Here is a 20,954-nt window from a genome sequence, read left to right as displayed (position 1 = left end):
CCAGAGCCGATGCTTGTGCGCATGACCCATCACTAGTCAGACAGAAAACACGCCAGCAACGATGATTACAAGTGTGCCATACACGTGTCAGCTATTGAAATTGAATCAACAAAGCCTTTGACAGCTGTTTGTTGGAGTAAGTTGGTTGTTTGCGCCCGTAAATGGATAGAAATCGGCGGAAATGAACGCGTACTAGCGGAGTTCATTTGTAAACACAATGAAAGTTTCATCCAAGAATATGATTCCACGTCAATCCTGCAGATCTGTCACTGTTTCTGGAGAGTTACAAACTTGGCTTCCATCCTACTTGCTATAGACGTTTTATTGACTCGAAACGAATTACAAGTGCTGAGAAAAATGCTTCAAAATGTTACTGCCTGTGATGATGACAGTGGAGCTCAAATTTTACAATACAAACTTTGCTGTTGCTTATTGATCTGTAAAGTAGAAATAAAATAATTCACTTTTATACAATGATTAATAGTGCATTTTTTGTTGCTTCACACAGGTTGCCAAAAATCTTGGAATACGTCAAAGAATACTCAGCATTTTGTGAGAATATTATTCAGGCTCGGATAATTGGAAAGCAGGAAATTTTCAGGATGACGAAACTATCTGCTCTGTTGAATAAACTCATCTGAAAAAACCATGGCCATGAAAGTTACAGGTAATTTACTATGCAATTATTGTGAAAAGAAATCAATTTAATTTTATATGATTCATATCAGTATTTTGAATATTCTTTTGTTTAACTTTTCACAGAGCGGATCTACTGAAAAAAAGACTGCAGCAAGATTATCTGCAGCTGAATTTTCACAAACCTCCAAGGAAAAACCTTGATGGAGATGGTGTTTACTGAAAAGCTCGACTTCTTGACCGAGGCTCTACAACTGAAATGCCCTGAGATGCCCTGTATCAGCACAGCTTAGAGTGAATTATCAAGCAGCTATTCACCGGAGATCACTTGAGCCACAGATCGGTGCTCCTTCACCAGAGAGCCATGGCTGGACCTTATTGGATGGAGTATTGTCTGTGAAATGGATGACTCTAGCTGCTGCTCCAGATTTGGTTTTACATTTGTCTCGTTGTTCTCAGGGTAAATGCTCTTGTCTAAAAGCAAAAGTGTCTTGTTCATTCTCCTGCAAATGTGTGAACTGTGAGAACTGTGTTGCTACCCTTGATGAAGTGTCTCTGCAGACCTCAGATGGCATAGATGACCTGTCAGACAGTGAAACCGATGAAAGTGATGCCGATTCTTAATTCATTTCTGTTAAATAAAAGGTTGTATTTGAAATTCATTAGAATGTCCTTAATGTTTTCTTTGAAGCATTAAAATTGGTTTTAGATTTGGCCTATATTATTGTTTATAGATACATTATATATTTGGTAAATGCCATTTTAAGGTCTGTCTAAATATACATTACACCTGCATGGACACACAGAATTGAAGAATTACTTGTGCTAAGTGACGAATGCTGTAATCACAGAAAGTACCATTTTCACTTTAACATATTTTTACAACAGAACAATGAAAAGTACTATATAGTATTATATATGATACTTTGCACATTTGCTGAAAGTTTGAATGGCTGATGAAATCCAAAAAATCATGCTTGTAAGTCCAAAAATGAGAATTTTATGAGGGTGTGAAAAGTGCTCCATGGCCAAGTTTTGACGTTTTTCCCTCAAAACTTCATTTTCTGTCTTTGATTTCTCAAAACCGGGTAGGATTCACACGGAGAACTTTTGACCCATGGTTTAGGACATATTTAAGATTAGAAAACCACAAAGAGCAAGTAGTTCTGAGGTGGTGGAACGAAAACTCATTTCTAGGCCTCTTTTTGGCTTCACACCACAGCCTACTGGTGTTTTGTTTTATTTCACATCATCTAAACCAAGGGTGCCCAATACGTCGATCGCGACCGACCGGTCGATCGCGACCGACCGGTCGATCGCGACCGACCGGTCGATCGCATGGCATTCCCAAAACAAATAATTATTATAATTATTATTTTTTTATTTTTTTGCCGACACCGGCAAGTACGCCGTTGCACACTCGGCCGAGTCGGCACCCTCATCTAATGGTCTATGACAGGGGTCATGAATTAAAAGTAGCCAGGGTCCGAATGAAAAGAAACACAACCAGTGAAGATCCGAGAACATTTTTTGCAAGAAAGAAGATGCCCGAAGAAAGTTAATCATTCGCATCATTGTATTCATTACATATATATTATTTCCGCAAATATTATTTAATTTGACCTTTGTCAGTCACAGCCACTTTGTACAAATTGGTACTAGAACAACTCTCCTATATGAGGCAGGCGTGCGCGCACACACACACACACACACACACACACACACACACACACACACACACACACACACACACACACACACACACACACACACACACACACACACACACACACACACACACACACACACACTGGCAGATCTGGCAGCTCGTACCGCTGCTCCTTCTTCTTTATGTTAATAATACTGTCCAACTTGGTGATGATGGACCCTGGGGTTGGAGGACTGAGGTCTGAGGACCTAGCTGCACCTTCTGCTCCCTCCACTTCAGCCTCAACTTGTTCAGATACTCCTGCTGTGTTCGTCCTCCTTTTGCTGTCTTCTTCATGTTGAGACAAAAGCAGAGATCAGAGGAGCGCTCACTGTGTTGTATAACTGAGTGATGTTTTAGAACAGTTTAAGCAAAGCAGCTGGAAGAAAAAGTAGAGCATCTGCAACAAACTGTGGATTTAATCAAAGCCAATATATACATATACATACATACATATATATATATATATATATATATATATATATATATAATATATATGTATGTATGTGTATATATATATTACAATATATATATACACATATAAATAATGATAGATATTTATACAGCAGGAGCTCAGTCCATAGGAGACTCTGCTTGGGAACTGCAGGGAGTCAGCAACAAAGACATGAGGCAGAAACATTTACTTGAAGCATTTAGCTTTTACTTTCTAAATGCTAATCGTACCTTTGTGTCTGAGAAACCTGCACAGGTCAAAAACAAGTCCAAGCCCCAGTATGATGAAGCCCAAAACCAAGACGACAGTGTCTGCACTTTGTTCTTCACATTCAGCATCAGCTGAGGAGGTTCCTGGAGTTTTCAGCTGAAGGTTCACATCTGGAGGAACAGAGGAAATGTTTGAGAACAGGGGTGCCCAATACGTCGATCGACCGATCGATCGCCAAAGTAATGTGGGTAGATTGCATGGCATTGAAAAAGAAAAGTTGGCCTATCGCTAAAAGTTACGCGTCGCTCGGCGGCTGAAAAAGTGTGTGTGTGTGTGTGTGTGTGTGTGTGTGTGTGTGTGTGTGTGTGTGTGTGTGTGTGTGTGTGTGTGCGAGATCATGGCTGCTTGTAGTCACTTACCTTGTGTGTTCCTGACAGGAAGTCAATGATCAATTTGAAAAGGTTCCTCCAGTGCAGTCAGAGCAGTGTGTGTCTGTCTGTGCTGTTCCTGTACAAAGGACATCAATCATTCTTACTCTCTGCAGGTCAGGGGTCACATGGTTGACCAAGTCCACCTGAGATCAGCTGAACCCAGTGCAGACACTAGAGCCTGTATGAACCCAGTCAGTCAGTCAGTCAGTCAGTCACTAACCCTTGTGTCTGATGTGTTGTCCTGGTCTGCAGCCTCTGTGTCTCTGTGCCGTCTCACAGTGTGGACCTTTAGGGGCGATGCAGTAGAATCCATCCTCAGGTTCACAAACTGTATTTGACTTGTTTGTACACGACTTCTTCACCTTCAAACCAGAACCTGTCAACACAGTGAGGTCACACATGAACCATCAAAGCATCTCAGGTATCCCTGGTATCAGCAATGAGTCCATGTCCATCTGTGGAGCTCATCACTGTTTGTGGAACAAACTGTGTGTGTGTGTCCATCTAGGGAACCATGTGACAGAAATCTACCTGCATCACATGTTCTACATTTTGCGCACATCGGCACATCCAAGAACATCAGCTCCCTGCAGGTTGGGCAGATAGACGGTTTGAACTCTGTGAAGTCCTGAAGGACCCAATGTCCTGAATGAAAATGTTTATTAAAGGTTAAAGACTTAAATCTATTCATTTACAGAGTCTCATGAAAAAGGGATCAGGGGTGAATCTGCAGACAGTAAGGCTTCTTTAGGGGGCAGGAGACAGGAGGGTGAGGAGGCTGAGGAGACGGTGAGACACCAGGGGAAAGGAAAGGACCCTGAGGTCAGTATGGAGAGGGTTAGACAGTGTGGGGATAAAAAGGTGGAGTCTGGAGTAAATAAGAAGAGAGGAAGTATGTAAACAATGATCCATCTTACCTGGAAAACACTTAGGGCAGCATTCAGTCCCTGTGCTGTACTCTTCATCAGGACATGTCAGCGTATGAGCAGGGAGAACATTCAGGAAGATCACCTGGAGACAGAGACAGAGATAGAGACAGAGACAGAGACAGAGACAGAGTCTAAACCTGGGGTCGTTCTGAGGAAAGCTGAGGTCTCTGCACTGAGAAAGCAGAATAACAAAGTCCTTACAGTAACGACACTGAAGACAATTTGTGTTTGAGAAACCAGCAGAACAAAGGTTACCAAGGCACTGTACAGATTAAAAAAAAAAAAAAAAATCACACTAAAAACAATAATGCCATAAGACAGAAGCCCCTCCAGAATGGAATACATATCCTCATGTGATCATCCAGTCTTGTGAGCAAACAAACGTATTGATTAGCAGTTGTGATTCTGATGTCGCTCGATGGTGAAGTCTGCTGAGCTTCCTTTATAGTACAGGTCACTGGGATGAGTCAATCAGTGAAGTTGTTTGTTGTTTGAGTTGGTTGTACGTGTATTTACAGCCTTTGTAAGTGAATGTTATTGTGATATTAATAAGGGGGTCACAACCTCTAAATGAGGTCATAATGCAGAGGTCTGTTAAGGCTAAAGAATGAAGGTTTGAATGTAAACATCAAAGCATCGTGACAAACCAGGACAGCAGCTAACTAACAAACAATCAGAACAATGTAGAACATAAAGACAGCTGAAGTGCTCATGGTAAAAAACTAGCGGTCTAGGGTCTTGGGTCTCTCTGAGTGGACTCTGTCTAGACTCTAGGCTTATGTGGTCCGGTCTGAGACGAGTCCTCTCAGCTGGTCACGCCCACCAAACATACAAACCCTGCTTTGGTCCACTTAACCTTTCTAGATTGACTGCACAAGTAAAATTAAGTGTAAGTGAAGTGTGAGTGTGAAGAGTGAACAGCCTTCCTGTCAGTGTCCTGTAGCTCATCATCCTCCTGCCTTCATCTCCTGCCTGCAGCATTATAACATCTATGCTTCCAGTTCACAGGAAATCAAAAGGAAGAGAAGTCATTCCTCTCCCTTCAAACAGGCGGCGTCGGTACATGACTTCATCATCCGGCCCCGTCTACTTTGTCAGGAGGAAGATCGGCTACAGGACACTGACAGGAAGTAGTTAACACTTTACAGTCACACCTACTTGAATATAAACTGACTGCCATTTTCCATCTACATGCTGCTGCTATTCTCTGTCTAATGTCCAGGACAGTGCAGGTGAAGGTTGAAGCTGTGGCTCCTGAACAGGCCTTGTTGAGAATGATTGCTCTGAATACAGTGCATGTACCTACAGGTGGGGTAGCACTGAGAGGGTGAAGTTGTAACTACATGTGTTGGGAATACCCGGCCTGAATGTCTCATAGATGCCCGCTGCACCTGTTGTGTGAAAATGAATGGGTGCTGACGGATAGCTCAAGGTTGTGTAGCACAGTGGGCACACATAACACTGAGACTAGCTCAAGGCTGTGTAGCACAGTGGGCACACATAACACTGCAATGGGAAGATTACTAACAAATTCAGCCCCAGACCAACCAATAGGAAGAGTCCCAAGAGAGGCGAATCAAGGCCAAGGGGTAGGAAGGCGATGCCATTACTGTTTTTAGGGTCTACAAGACTGCTTTACACGATTAAAATCAAACGAGTAATCATAATAGTGGCAAATGCCTAAGAGTTTAGGATAAAGGGGAAGGACCTGGGGCGTGGAAAACCCAGGTCCAGAATAGTATATAAGGAGAAGACGAAGAGACACAATTCAGAGCAACCCCGGGGTTTTCCTCTCACTTGTTTCATTTGTACCTTGCTGCGAATAAACATTTTACTTGGATCTGAAGACTGGTTTCCTCAACTTCTCTTAGACTATAGCTGAAGTCAAGTTGAAGACTAGCCAGAACCTTGAAGACTGATTAGAAGTAAACTATTGACGTACTATTACCACGTCATTTGGCGAGCTAACAGCCAGGAGGGACGGTGTGGCCGAGGGACCAGTGGGGTCGTCAGAGGAGGTGGGACCAACCCAAGGGCCCAAAATCCACCAGAAAGGTGAGAAACAATTCCTTTTTTCTTTTTCCAAATTTATTGGGTGGCGTCCCTGGCCTTTGTCTGATCCCACGGTCACAAGGTATTGTCACCTCTCCCAAAAAGACCTAGATTTAGAATTAATAAGATAAGTATTGACTAACAAATAAGAGTTGACAACTGTCGTCAGATCCAAGATTAAGAATGAATGATTATGACACGATGGGATGATGGATAAATGTCAAAGAGTGATATTTAATTGTTTGATCTGTATGTGGCTTTGTTTGTCATTGGTCTGTGGGGCTGGAATGATCTATGCGTTCGTGAAATATGCAGAGAAACTCTCAAAAGAATCAGTAAGAAGGAGCATGAATATGAGTGTGAATGGAATTTAAGTAGAAGAGCATTTATTGTTGTGAAGTTATTTAAGGCAAAAAATCTATACCACAGGGATGGTATGAGATAAGAGTAAAAGTACCGCTTGAAGACGTCTGTCGCCGTGCCCTCTCAGGGGCGACCTAAGCAAGAATATCTGAAGAACGTCGCCGTGCCCTCTCAGGGGCGACTCAGATAAGAGAATAAGTTATTTAAGGCAAAAATCTATACCACAGGGATGGTATGAGAAGTACGTAAAAGTACCGCTTGGAAGACGTCTGTCGCCGTGCCCTCTCTGGGGCGACACAAGCAGGGAAAGAAGAGAAGTCGCCGTGCCCTCTCCGGGGCGACTCAGATGTAGAAGAGTACCGGGCAGAGAGCCCAGGGAAATAACTGGCAGGAAGCCAGAAGAAGTACCGGGCAGGGAGCCCAGGGAAATAACTGGCAGAGAGCCAGGGGTAGTAACTGGCAGGAAGCCAGAGCATTTTGTTTTAAAAGGCCTTGTATATATATGTGTAGAAAACAGGAAAGAAGGAGTAGTGGAGAAAGAAAAAAGTGGATAGAACTATAAATAGTGTACGCTACATTTATGCATGAATGTTATTTTTAATGTAAATAGAAGTGGAAATGAAGTTTGAATAAGTTGCCATGTTTGGAATTGTGAATAATGTCGCTGTGTTCTGATCTTAGAAGGTCAGCTTAGATAGCAATCTTGCATACGGTGTGCAAGTAGTTTAATATTTAGAAAAGTGTATGAGTAATAATCTAGAAATTGATCCATTTAGCAAAAGTTACTCCGCGTATAGGTTTAAAATTAGGGCTGCGAGCCTGTCTCCGTGGTGGTGTAGGTAATATTGCTTTATCAAAGATTGCTATCAAAAAGAAATAAAAGAAGGTAAAAATGAAAATAATTAATTAATAACTTTAATAAATTAAAGTTCTCGGGGCACCACCCTGTTTGTTGGCACAGGGAACCAAGATAGCAGATAATTGACCTAACCTTAAAGATTCACCATAAGTTTAATCATCAATTAAAATTATCAGATTAATTAATAAATTAATAAAAAGGGAATAACTTAAAGATTAGTTTTGCGCTCGAAATCAGCCTAGAAGGGTGAGACTTGACGTGCGTAGAGGCTGATAATCATACAACATTCAGAGCAAACAATTTCAGACACTTCTTGTTAAGATATGAAAAGATTTATTTACTCACAATAATAACTAAGGTCATTACTATCAATAAAACAAACCGGAAAACATAAACAATTTCAAGAAGTTCAGGCAACAACAGATTTGAATACAAGGTAGACAAACTGGAGTGTGTGTGTGTGTGTGTGTGCGAGTGTGTGTGCGTGTGTGCGTGTGAGAAGGGATGATGCACAGGAAGTGGCAGAGTTATAACACGCCCACTAGTACGATCTGGATCAAACTAAAATGGCGGGACCTAGCTTAGAAGCAGGTTATGTAGCAATGGCGGCTAAACACATGTGAATGGGAGGGGTCCCAAGATGGCGGCTTTCTTCCTAGCTCCCTATATGTGGGTGTGTGCTGGTGCGTGCGTGCGTGCGTGCGTGCGTGTGTGTGTGTGTGTGAGAGTGAGGGCAACTCAAACCTTTATAGCTCCCCACCGATAAGGTGTGAAAAAGGGGTTGACTCTAGGTACGGTGGGTGATGTTTTATGACTCTGTCCGAAGACAAAGGATTCTGCTTATCTTCAGGCCACATGGAAGCCATGTGGCTTAGGCTTTTGGCTTGTGTCGTAGGCCCACGTTTAATACTTGAGAACTGGTATTTGCCCCTACAGTGGGCATTTGTTTTAAAATATGAAGATTTATGTCAACACCTGAGGAAGAGTAATCGTCTCACGAAGACACCCCCTCACCCCGCTTTACAATATTTAAATGCTCTGTGGGACACTGAAGTTGTGTGTGTAGGCAGCAACGAGCACCACAGAGAGAGGTGGAGAGACGGAGAGTGGTGGGAAGGAGGAGTAGATCCCACCCAACTGCTAAACAGTGAGTCACACACAGAAAACGTGGGAGCTGTAACATGTGTAAGTGGGATTGATTGTATATCAGTGGACGCAACACACAGAGAAGATTCCCCATTTCCAGAGTATAGGGGATTTGTTGAATGGCAAAAGATAATATTGGGACAGGACATTTTGTATGATAACCGACCAAAATACCCCGGACTCAGAGTAGAGAGAGTAGAGTGGGCAGATCATCATAGAAGGTGGTGTAGGGATACATACAAATACCCAGAGGTAAATCGGTGAGCAAAGTGAAGTCGGAATTGGCTAGAGCTGGAGGATAGTTGGCACAAGAAGGGAGTGCGGTTAAGATAAAGTAAACAGACCGAGGGCAAGGTCATGGGGGTCAAGCTGAGTAAACAATCTGAGGAATTAACACCCGCAGAACTTATCATGCTGCGTCATCCATCACAGAAAAGGAAAATTCAAAAGTGTATGTGCAGATGGAACAGGATCACAGCTGGCCGTAGTAAGTGGCCAGTAGAGGGAACGTTTGACCTGAGAAATTGTGACAATGTGGAAGAGGAGCTAAGACATAAGGATAAAAGAAACGACAAAAGGCATCAGAAGGAGAGACTGAAGAACGCGGAACAGAAGGATATTCTGCAATACTTTAAAATGGAGGGTACACAGAGACAGATGTTAATGCAGGAAGCATCAGCCCCTCCTCCCCCGTATGGAAAAGAACATGCAGGACAGTACCCACTAATGACTGGCGGAGTAGATGGTAAAGTAACAGGGACATTAGTGGTAACAATGAAATCAGGAAAACAATTAGGCGGAAAAAGAAAGGTCCCCAGGGAAGGAAGGGAACTAAGGTATAATGAAGAAACAGAAGAGCAAGACAACATGTCACTGAACTCAGAATCTAGTGACTCCGGGTCCAGTGAGGAGTTGAGATCAAGCAACCTGAGGGCAGGCATAAACTCCAGTAAAGAGCCAGATCCAGAGCCAATACCGCGTGGCATGAGTCATGCTGCATCTGAGATGCAGCTGCCACTCGGAAGAGATAGCTCAATAGGAGGAGCACCCTCAAGAGGGGCCAGGGACAGAGAGTCAGGAACATACCTGACACCACAAGAGATACACCATAGGACCACTAGAAGGAGTAGTCTGCCAGAGGAGATAGCCTATAGGCAAATCCAGGAGGCAGGAGACAGGCCACAACAAAAATTAGACAGGAGCAATCGGGACATCTTAATAGAATGGAGCCGTATGGAACAGCAGATGGCCAGAGAGGCTAAAAGCCTGACAAAGAAGGCGGAAAGACGCAGGGCAGGACAAGTGGGGGTAGAACAAGACAAGCGCCAGGCACAAAGGGAACAGTCACCCTACAGAGCCTGGGGGTCAGCAGACATGAAATGTGCAGGGGCTACGGCACAAGAGACGGAAAGATTACAGAAATTGCTGGACGAGGTGGAGCGAAAAGTAGTGAATGAGATGAACAGAACACGTGAGTTAAACGAATCATTTCTGCGGGAAGAGCTCGACAAGGAACGTGAGCTCAACGAAGCACGTCGCATAGACTGTTTTGATGATTATAATGACAGAGAGGAAAGCGAAATAACTGAACAACAGTTTACAGTGGATATAGAGTTATCGGAAGAAGCAACTGGAACAGGGGAAATGGACCTGAGGAGCGGAAAAATACCCTATACGCGCAATCAGACCACAAGGAAAAGACCCTGTACATACAAGAGGCCCAAGAGAACAACACTCTGTCCACGCAGTAGGGCAAACAGGAAAGCACCTGCAGCAGAATGCCAATCAGAGGATGAAACAAGAGATGATGACGGGAGCCACGGACGTGTCATGGGTCCACTACTGGTAAAGGGACCAGGTAACATAGAAAGGTATGTGCCATGGGGATTTATGGACATCACAGGATTGATAAACCGTCTTCCTGCACTAACAGAAGGAGCTGATAGATGGATAGCAGCATTTGAAGACAACACGGGCGGGATAAAACTGGCTGCTGGAGACATCAAAGCATTATTGATGAAGGTCACGGGTCAACATGTGTCTGGAGAGATCTTTGAAGAAGCAGGGGTGGCAGGACTGACAAAGAGCCATAATTATGACCACACCCCTTTTAACGCTATTCGGGGACAGGTTTGGAAAACCTTGAGAGACAAATATCCTTCTAAAATGGATCCTTCAAAATTAGAAAGGGAAAGCTTGAAGGATGAAGACAGCCCTCTACAGTTCCTGCATCAGTTCCAACGGAAATGGAAGACAGAGACAGGCAGTGAATGGAATGTAAATGAATCATCAAAAGCTCTGTTTAAGTTGTATGTAAAGAATGCCATGCCAAAGGAGATACAACATAAGCTGAACGGAGTTGTTGGGCTGATGAAGTTGGACTGGCCTGTGTTCACTGAACACCTCGTACACTACGTGGATGTCTACAGAAATGAGAAGCGGGCTACTGAGGAGCAGAACAGAATGCTGGCTGGTAAGCTAACCCAGCTGCAGATAGGAGAACTGACGAAACAAAAGAAGGACCGTGAAAAGGCGAAAAACCAGGCGCCAGTGACGGTGGCTGCTCCTGAATTCAAGCCTGAGGGGACTACAGAAAAACAAACGGAAGTACAGGTGACACAAGCTCCGGTGTATACAGCAGCAGTGGCCCCTGCCCAAGGACAGCAAGTGTTCCCCACTAACCTAGCAGGTTATCCTACAGGACAACAGCCTGTCCACGCACCCACGCAGCAGGCCCCTCCAATTCATGTGCACCTCAATCCGGGGGGACAAGGCAACTATCCGCCGCCCGGAAGAGGGAGGCCAATGCAGAATGTAGGACCACCCCAGCGTGGAAGATGGAGAGGACCTCCGCCAGCACGATATCAACGAGGACCTGACCAGACGTTGCACGACCAACAACAGCCACAATACTCCCAAAATGGTCCCCCAACACCGGTAGGTCGACAACAGCTGCAGTGCTGGGGATGTGGAGTGACAGGACACGTACAGAGAGACTGTCCTACCAACCCATGGCCTGGAGCATCAAATCAGGGCCTGTGGATGGGACCTGCAGCCCAGTGGCAATAGGGGAGCCCTATTGACACCTGTACTCACGCAACAGCCACAAAGTGAACCTACCATAGACGTTATAATACAAAATCGGCAGCATAAATTTATGGTAGATACAGGTGCCACATACTCATGCATAGGCAGAGATGGAGCCGGACTTCCCCTCTCGGCATCGAAAATACGAACAGTTGGTTTCTCTGGGAAAACACAAATAATACCCCTGACTGAACCGGTTCCAATGAAAATAGGAGATAAAGTAATATGTGCACCTATGCTGTATTCAGCAGACACACCAATCAATTTACTAGGGCGTGATATACTGTGCCATTTAAATGCCACAATAATGTGTTCACCTGATGGCATATACTTTGATGTCCCGAATAAGGTCAGCCCTCACACAAGCCCCATGATGTCCCAAATGGCAACGACAGACTCTCCACAAAATACAGGCCAAAGGAAAGAAGCACGAGTGTTTTGGATCAGGCTAACCTCACCAGATGCGTTTCTATCACATGCATGGGAAACATGGAAGCCGTTGATAATCCATCAGTTTGAGAAGGCACGAGAGCCAAGTCTTCCTCTACATTGTACGATGCTATATGACGGAGATCAAGACCACGATGACTATGAGACGTGCTGGGTTGAAGCAATGAATAACCATACGACAGTCCTCCAGTATGATGCCATCATTGTGGGACCCCAAGGAGCAGCTGCTGAGGTGATAGGTACGGAGGAGGTAAAAGAATGGTTCCAAGTACCGGGATCATCGCCACACATCACCTTGCTGATAGCAGAAAACTTTGAGTCACATGATTTAGGACCAATGATGAAGAGGGCACAACTGGTACAGGAATGGACACCTACAGACTGTAAAGCCATTTGCATTTCCTCTGACGGGCAGTTCCTCAAGATCAGCATAACAAAAGCAGACGAGGCCATAGCAGAAGAGGTGCAGTTACCCAGACATGATAGGAAACAGATGATGGTTGCAAAAGAGCATGAAGCTTTGTTGGAGCAAGTTCCACCACAAGTATGGTCAGCACACAAGACAGATGTAGGTCTCGTAAAATCAGCGGAGCCCCTATATGTTCACATAAAACCAGAAGTTAGGTTACAGAGGCAAAAACAGTATCCCTTAAAACAAGAAGCTGTTGCAGGAATAAGGCCCATCATCTCAGGACTGGTAGAAAGCAGGAGTTTTAGTGAAAACTAACAGTGCATGCAACACACCTATTTTTCCAATACGAAAGCCAAATGGAAATGACTATAGATTGGTGCATGATTTAAGGGCAGTTAATGCTGTTGTTGCAGAAGAAATACCTGTTGTTCCAGACCCACATACTTTACTGTCTAACATACCTCCAGGAACAAAGTGGTACACAGTGATTGATTTGTGCTCCGCCTTCTTCAGTGTTCCAGTTCATCCGCAGTCGCAGTTCCTATTTGCGTTTACCTATGAGGGGGAACAGTATACTTATACACGTCTCCCTCAGGGTTTTGTTCACTCCCCGTCAATATTTAACTGAGTTTTAGCGAATGATCTCAGCCATCTGGACATACAGTCTACCACCTTAATGTATGTGGATGACATTTTGATATGCTCTAGCAGCAAAGAACAGTGTGAAAAAGATTCACTCACAGTCCTATCAGTTTTAGCTGAAGGAGGACACAAAGTGAGCAAAAGTAAACTACAGTTTTGTCAAACATCTGTAGAATATTTGGGCAGACAGTTGAGTGAAGAAGGAAGGCATATTGCCCCCTCCCAGCTGATGGCCATAAGTCAAGCCCCTAAGCCTCAAACAGTAGGCCAGATGTTATCGTTCCTGGGAATGACAGGATATAGCAGACCATGGATATGTGACTATGCCATTAAAACAGCTCCATTAAGAGCTTTGATACGAGCAGCTGGACAAACCCCACAGTCAGCGCAACTCCAATGGACTGAGGAAGCAGAAGGAGCGTTTCAACTCCTTAAGAAAGATATGCAGACTGCCCCAGTTTTGGCCAATCTCGACTATCGCAAGCCGTTTCACCTGTATGTAGCTGAAAGACAGGGACATGCATGTGCTGTATTGATGCAGGTGTCTCCAACCGTTAAGCAACCAATAGCGTACTATAGCACCAAATTAGATAGGGTAGAGGAAGGGCTGCCACCCTGCTACCAGGGATTAGCGGCGGCTGCATTTGCCTACAAAAAAGCGTCAGTGTTAACCATGGGACACCCTGTAATACTATATACGTCTCACCAACTGCATGCAATGCTTACCGGCCCACGTTTTGTAATAACCCAGGCCAGACGAACAGGCTATGAGGTCCTGTTGTCAGGGTCAGAGCTAACAATACAGCGATGCACCACGGTAAATCCAGCAACACGAATGGTTTTGCCTACTGAAGGGGTGCCTCATGACTGCCTTAAAGAAACAGATAGTTTTATGCAAGTAGGCGACAACCTGTACAACCAGCCGATTCCATCGGACATAGTTTTGTTTGTAGATGGATCTTGTGTACGAGGAGACACAGGAACAAAAGCTGGCTATGGCATAGTTCAGCTCAATTTTGACAACACATTTACCCAAATACAATCAGTGAGCCTCGACCAACCGTGTTCTGCACAATTGGCAGAGATTAAAGCTTTAACAGCAGCATGCAAACTGGCTTTGGGCAAACGTGCCACCATTTATACAGACAGTGCCTATGGATATGGCGTATGCCATATTAATGCCAGCATTTGGAAACAACGAGGATTTATTCGTGCAGATGGCACGCCGGTGGCGCATGGGCAAGCAGTGATAGAATTGATACAGGCCATGCAGCTTCCTACCCAATTGGCTATAGTCAAATGTGCAGCACATCAGCTGAATGATTCACCGGTGGCTAGAGGCAATAATCATGCAGATGCTGCAGCAAAAGCGGCAACGGGACAGGCCACTCAGGGGCCCATACTGTTTGAACAGGATTGTGCCCCCATAACCAACATGGCTTCATTGATACAGGCGCAGAACAGGGTTTCTGAAGCAGAACAAAGGTTATGGATCCAAAGGGGGGCCATACGAACGGCCACTCCACACAATGGGTTATGGAGGAGTAGCCATGGGCATTTTGTGTTGCCTTTATCGTTATTGGTAATTGCAATCAAAACAGTACATGAACCTGACCACTGTTCCAGAGCTCAAGTGTTGAGAAAGTTGCGGGCTGTATGGTGGTCACCATACATGGCTGCGATGATTGACAGAGAACTATCCATGTGCCAACATTGTCCAAAGTATAATGTTAGAAAAATGTTTACTCATCCATTGGCACATATTCCAGTGCCTGAAGGTCCGTTTAAGCACCTGATGATGGATTTTGTGGACATGATTGACAGGGTACAGGGAAAAAGATACCTATTGGTGGTTGTGTGTCGGTTTAGTAGGTGGGTTGAAGCTTGTGCGACAGCTAGAAATGACCATAGAGTAGTAGCTAAGTTTTTGTGTATGGAGGTTTTCCCCAGGTTTGGAATACCAGACACTATCTCATCAGATAGTGGACCACATTTTATCTCGCGGGTAATCAAAGAGATGTTCAGTAGATTGGGCATCAAACAGAAATTTGGCTGTGTCTACCATCCGCAATCACAAGGCTCGGTGGAACGAGCAAATGGGGTTTTGAAAACTAAAATCGCTAAGATTGCTGCCGATAGCAACCATAAGCTCACGTGGGTGGATGCTTTACCAATTGCTTTAATGGCCATGCGCTCCCAAACTAACCGACTAACACATCTAACACCCCATGAAATGCTTACAGGTCGCCCGATGCCCCTTCCACAACACAGAGGGCCGACGGAGGGGCCCCCATTGCAGCAGGCCAAGACGGAGTGAGTCCGTGGCAGGAGGAGCGACATGATTTTCCCATCCAGGTGCTGGAGAACCCCAGGAGAGTCCAGTTCCTGATGTCCCCACCAGTGACACCATCACCATCGATGGGACTTCCTCCGAATCCATGGTCATCGCCCATCATGGAACCGGAACAACGCTTCAGCCCAGAGAGCCCTGAGGACCCAGACGATCAATTCCTAACAAATTCAGCCCCAGACCAACCAATAGGAAGAGTCCCAAGAGAGGCGAATCAAGGCCAAGGGGTAGGAAGGCGATGCCATTACTGTTTTTAGGGTCTACAAGACTGCTTTACACGATTAAAATCAAACGAGTAATCATAATAGTGGCAAATGCCTAAGAGTTTAGGATAAAGGGGAAGGACCTGGGGCGTGGAAAACCCAGGTCCAGAATAGTATATAAGGAGAAGACGAAGAGACACAATTCAGAGCAACCCCGGGGTTTTCCTCTCACTTGTTTCATTTGTACCTTGCTGCGAATAAACATTTTACTTGGATCTGAAGACTGGTTTCCTCAACTTCTCTTAGACTATAGCTGAAGTCAAGTTGAAGACTAGCCAGAACCTTGAAGACTGATTAGAAGTAAACTATTGACGTACTATTGCCACGTCAGCCTGAGATGATCTGCTTATGGGAGGCCACTGATATCGTCTGTTTGTGTGTTTGTCTTGAGCTGATGCTGCAGCTCGGCCCTGCTGCTGCTGCTCCTTCTTCTTCTCTATGTGAAGAATACTGTCCAGCTTGGTGATGATGGACCCTGGGGTCGGTCTCTGAGGACCAAGCTGCACCTTCTGCTCCCTCCACTTCAGCCTCATATCACTTGTTCAGACTCCTGCTGCCATCTTCTTCATGTGGAGACAAAACCAGAGATCAGAGGAGCTGAGTGATGTTAGATTGCTCTATATTGAGCCTCTGGAGCCGCTCTGTTGACTCTACATACAGTTATCTGTCTGTGACCTTTGTGACCCATGTGTCTTTAAACATTCTGGGAGAATAAAACTCCCACCTGCTCTCCCGGTGTGATGCTTATGAAGCTGCTCCCTCACAGACAGAGCCAGTAGGAATCAACGTGTTGAAACAATTCCCTGGTTAAATGATGGTGTAAGTGAGAGATAAACCTGGATTTATTACAACTACATCTGATTTAAGTTCCTCAGGTGTTTTGTTTTTAATGTTACATCATAGCATTCCTTATTGTTCCACAGTGTGATGATCCACTGTCAGCCTGGTTTCAGTGATGCAGCTGGGTGATTGACATGTGCAGCACACTGTGGCTCTAATCAGAGGCTCATTACAGTGTTGTACATGTTAATATCACTTTATATTATATCCTAACATATATATATGATAGGTTTATCTGTGTTGTTATCTGTATTGAACACACACACACACAGAGTCAAACACAGAGTCAAAGTCAAACTGAGCCACTGCCTCTAGCTACATTCACACTGTAAAGGGATCAATGCTGTCTCACCTGGAGATGTTTCCTCAGGATCATCCATCAGGACCTGGAGCATAAAACAGAATGATCCATCAGTGACTTCCATGAATCAACATGAGTCATCATTACAAAGATACTGTTCTACAGATCAGACTCAAGGTTATATAAACATACCACAGTACTCTCTCTCTTTCCAGCCTCTTCTTCTTCTACTGCTCCTGTGCATAAACACACGAGTCAGCAACAAAGACATGAGGAAGAAACATTTACATGAAACATTTAGCTTTCTAATGCTAATCGTACCTTTTGGTTTGTGAAACTTTTTAACTATAAAATAAATTCCAAGCCCCAGTATGGCCCCAACAACAACAGGGACCAAAACCAAGCTGACAGTGTGTGCTGTGTTTGAACTGCTTTGTTCTTCACATTCAGCATCAGCTGAGGAGGTTCTGGAGTTTTCTCCTGAAGGTTCTTTGATTCACATCTGGAGGAACAGAGGAAATGTATGAGAACTGTTATACTGTGCGTGCGTGCGTGCGTGCGTGCGTGCGTGCGTGCGTGCGTGCGTGCGTGCGTGCGTGCGTGCGTGCGTGCGTGCGTGCGTGCGTGCGTGCGTGCAGTCACTTACCTTGTGTGTTCCTGACAGGAAGTCAATGATCCATCTGAAAAGGTTCCTCCAGTGCAGTCAGAGCAGTTTGTGTCTGTCTGTGCTGTTCCTGTACAAAGGACATCAATCATTCTGACAATCATTTAGAACAAGAACCTGTTAGTTTGCTCAGTCTGTCTGCTTCAGCTCGTTGCAAAAGTGCATATTTCATATCATCGGCCCTTTTCATGGATTTTCAGTGGACCTACAGGCTCAAACATCAGAGTTCTGGCTTGTAGAACAATTTGGAAACTGACACGACTGAGTAATACTGAGAAAACCCCAACTAACTCAGCTGCACAGGTTTGTTTCTATTGCTCATCTCAATGAATATGAAAGTAATAACTCTTTTAGAGTTCTCATGGAGTTCTACAGCAACACTCACAGTCACACCAGCTCATTAAAGTCAGTCACTAACCCTTGTGTCTGATGTGTTGTCCTGGTCTGCAGCCTCTGTGTCTCTGTGCCGTCTCACAGTGTGGACCTTTAGGGGCGATGCAGTAGAATCCATCCTCAGGTTCACAAACTGTATTTGACTTGGTTGTACACGACTTCTTCACCTTCAAACCAGAACCTGTCAACACAGTGAGGTCACACATGAACCATCAAAGCATCTCAGGTATCCCTGGGTTACCAGGCCAGCTTATGTCTGGACCTCCAGATCCCATCTAGGTTGTGTCAGGATGTGTCCACTGGGTGAGCTGTAGTTTGACAGTGTGACCTGAGCTGGGTTTGGGGGTGAGGTGACACGTCGACGTAAACCGACCACCAGACTATGTAAATATGTCGGTGTGCATAACCGTGCACCGACGCGTCATAATGACGAAAGATAGCTGCGCCAGGTGGAAGCATGCACGTAACCGATGACTGAGCTGCAGCCAAAAAAAGTGAAAGCATCGCAGAGCGCGTTGCAGCAGTTCCTATCCCTAAGCGGTACGCTGCTCTTTGCCAGCTGACGTACGGCTCATGAGCGCAGCGCAAACTGATGACTGTTGAGGCAGATTGCGCTCGATCACTTTTACATGAATTGAATAAGCAATATGTTGGATTGTAAAACAGAGATTATCAGTCAAAAGGTGGCTACTTGTGGAATAATGCATTGCAAAATCTTTGTTACATTTGTTTGTTTTCAAGAGAAGATGGTTGAAGAAAATATTGAATGTGACAGGACTCTACCTTCATCACATGTTCTACATGTTGCGCACATCGGCACACCCAAGAAGATCAGCTCCCTGCAGGTCGGGCAGATAGACGGTTTGAACTCTGTGCAGTACTGAAGGACCCAATTTCCTGTAGAAAAAACAAAATCTGAACTGAAAACCTGTATTAAGAGTTCTAGATAGATAGATCATCATGAAAAAGGGGTCAGGGGTGAATCTGCAGACAGTAAGGCTTCTTTAGGGGGCAGGAGGGTGAGGAGGGTGAGGAGGGTGAGGAGACGGTGAGACACCAGGGGAAAGGAAAGGACCCTGAGGTCAGTATGGAGAGGGTAAGACAGTGTGGGGATAAAAAGGTGGAGTCTGGAGTAAATAAGAAGAGAGGAAGTATGTAAACAATGATCCATCTTACCTGGAAAACACTTAGGGCAGCATTCAGTCCCTGTGCTGTACTCTTCATCAGGACATGTCAGCGTATGAGCAGCAACATTCAGGAAGATCACCTGGAGACAGAGACAGAGTCTAAACCTGGGGTCGTTCAGAGGAAAGCCAAGGTCTCTGAGTTGATCTTCATCTTTGTATAAGGTCACACTGTGGTCTGCCTCACAGTCTGCAGTGCTGAGCCTCTAAACTGAGCACCAGCAGACTGTGACTGAGGCTAACATGGGATGAAGCTCCAGACATGAACCCTAACAGGATTCAGCTCATGTCAGAGTCAAAGGAGATGTGGACCTTTCACTTCTATTTCCTGTAAAAACTGAACCTCACTGCTCTGATACACAACTTCCTTTATTTTTGTTGTTGCAGGAACTAAATACAGAGCGTTTTCACTCAGTGGTCTCTATTCCTCTGGGGAAGGGGCGGGGGGGCTCACAGCTGCCCTGCACTGACCCCTCGGTCATACGTGTGTGTGTGTGTGTGTGTGTGTGTGTGTGTGTGTGAGAGAGAGATAAATTTGACCAAATGAAGTCTCTTCTTCTTCTAAAAGCGCCTGAGGAGCCAGGAGGAGCGAGTCAGGAGATCTTGACCACAACTTCCTGTTGAGTTTGAGCTCCCCCTTCACACTGGTTAAGTTTCCCCTCTTCTTCTTCTTCTTCTTACCAGTAGGTGTGCAGCCGCCCACAGTTCTCTCCTTGAAGACATTTCTAGGAGTTAACATGTCGTCTTGTTGAGAGTTTGAGGCAAAACATGAAGATCCACATCAGAAGACACCTGCAGAAACAGAAGACATCAGAGCAGCACACACACACACACACACACACATCACAGAGCAGCACACACACGCGGGGAGGCTCCAGACAGAGAGACAGACATTACATTACGGTCATTTAGCAGACGCCTTTAACACTGATCACAGACAGATGTGTATAGATAGGATGATCGATACCTTCCAGAGTGTAGAGCAGCGCCTCCAGCTTCTGCGGTCGCGGGGTTTTTATATCAATTCGACTCTTTAATCCAAAGATGCGTCATTTAACTTGACTCCATGTAATTTTAAACTGTTACATGACGCAAAACTCTGCACTAACAGAGGAGGAAGTGCTGTGGGCGGGGCTCACCTGTTTATTACAACATAAAACAGAAGTGAAGTTTATCTCACATCATCTAAACGTTAGTGACTTAATGTGTACAAATAATGAAAATGAACCACATTAAAGGAGAAGAAGCGGGAGGTTAGAGGAGAAGTGAACTGAGACTTCTGTGCACCCAGAGAAATATCAGTGAGCCCTCGAGCCGAGCCGCACGTCAGCCCGCAAAAGCCGCAGGTTTGCCAGTCGCCACCCCTGCTCTAGGGGGTTCTCCAATTTTACAATGTTTGGTTCACTCAGGTATGTTTGGGCCGCCACCGATGCGTCCACAGTGACATTGTGGGTCCTCGCCTACAAACGCGCAATAAAGTCCAAAGTCCACAAACTGAGAGCCTCAATAAGCACTTCTTCAAAATGTTCCTGGATTACTCGACACTCGCTTCGAAGCCGAAAAGACACATCACTACGTTT

General features: G+C 44.9%; 1 protein-coding gene and 1 long non-coding RNA gene across 2 annotated transcripts in view; one reads left to right on the top strand and one right to left on the bottom strand.

Annotated features, from left to right (window-relative positions):
• LOC143003346 (uncharacterized) overlaps positions 1–20,954 on the bottom strand; it is a 75,191-nt gene that overhangs the window by 47,718 nt on the left and 6,519 nt on the right. The window contains exon 7 of the mRNA XM_076153949.1: positions 17,455–17,506. Coding sequence (XP_076010064.1) covers positions 17,455–17,506 — 52 coding nt within the window. The remainder of the gene's footprint in view (positions 1–17,454; positions 17,507–20,954) is intronic.
• Positions 271–20,829, top strand: LOC143003357 (uncharacterized). Its single transcript, XR_012963855.1, has 3 exons — positions 271–667; positions 763–1,900; positions 20,571–20,829. It is a non-coding gene; the product is annotated as an uncharacterized LOC143003357 (long non-coding RNA).

This window comes from Genypterus blacodes, unplaced genomic scaffold (genome assembly GCF_046128005.1).
Source record: "Genypterus blacodes isolate CSIRO-AG114 ecotype Tasmania unplaced genomic scaffold, CSIRO-AGI_Gbla_v1 ptg000060l_1, whole genome shotgun sequence".
Lineage (NCBI taxonomy): Eukaryota > Metazoa > Chordata > Actinopteri > Ophidiiformes > Ophidiidae > Genypterus > Genypterus blacodes.
This window is presented reverse-complemented; position numbering and strand designations above follow the sequence as displayed.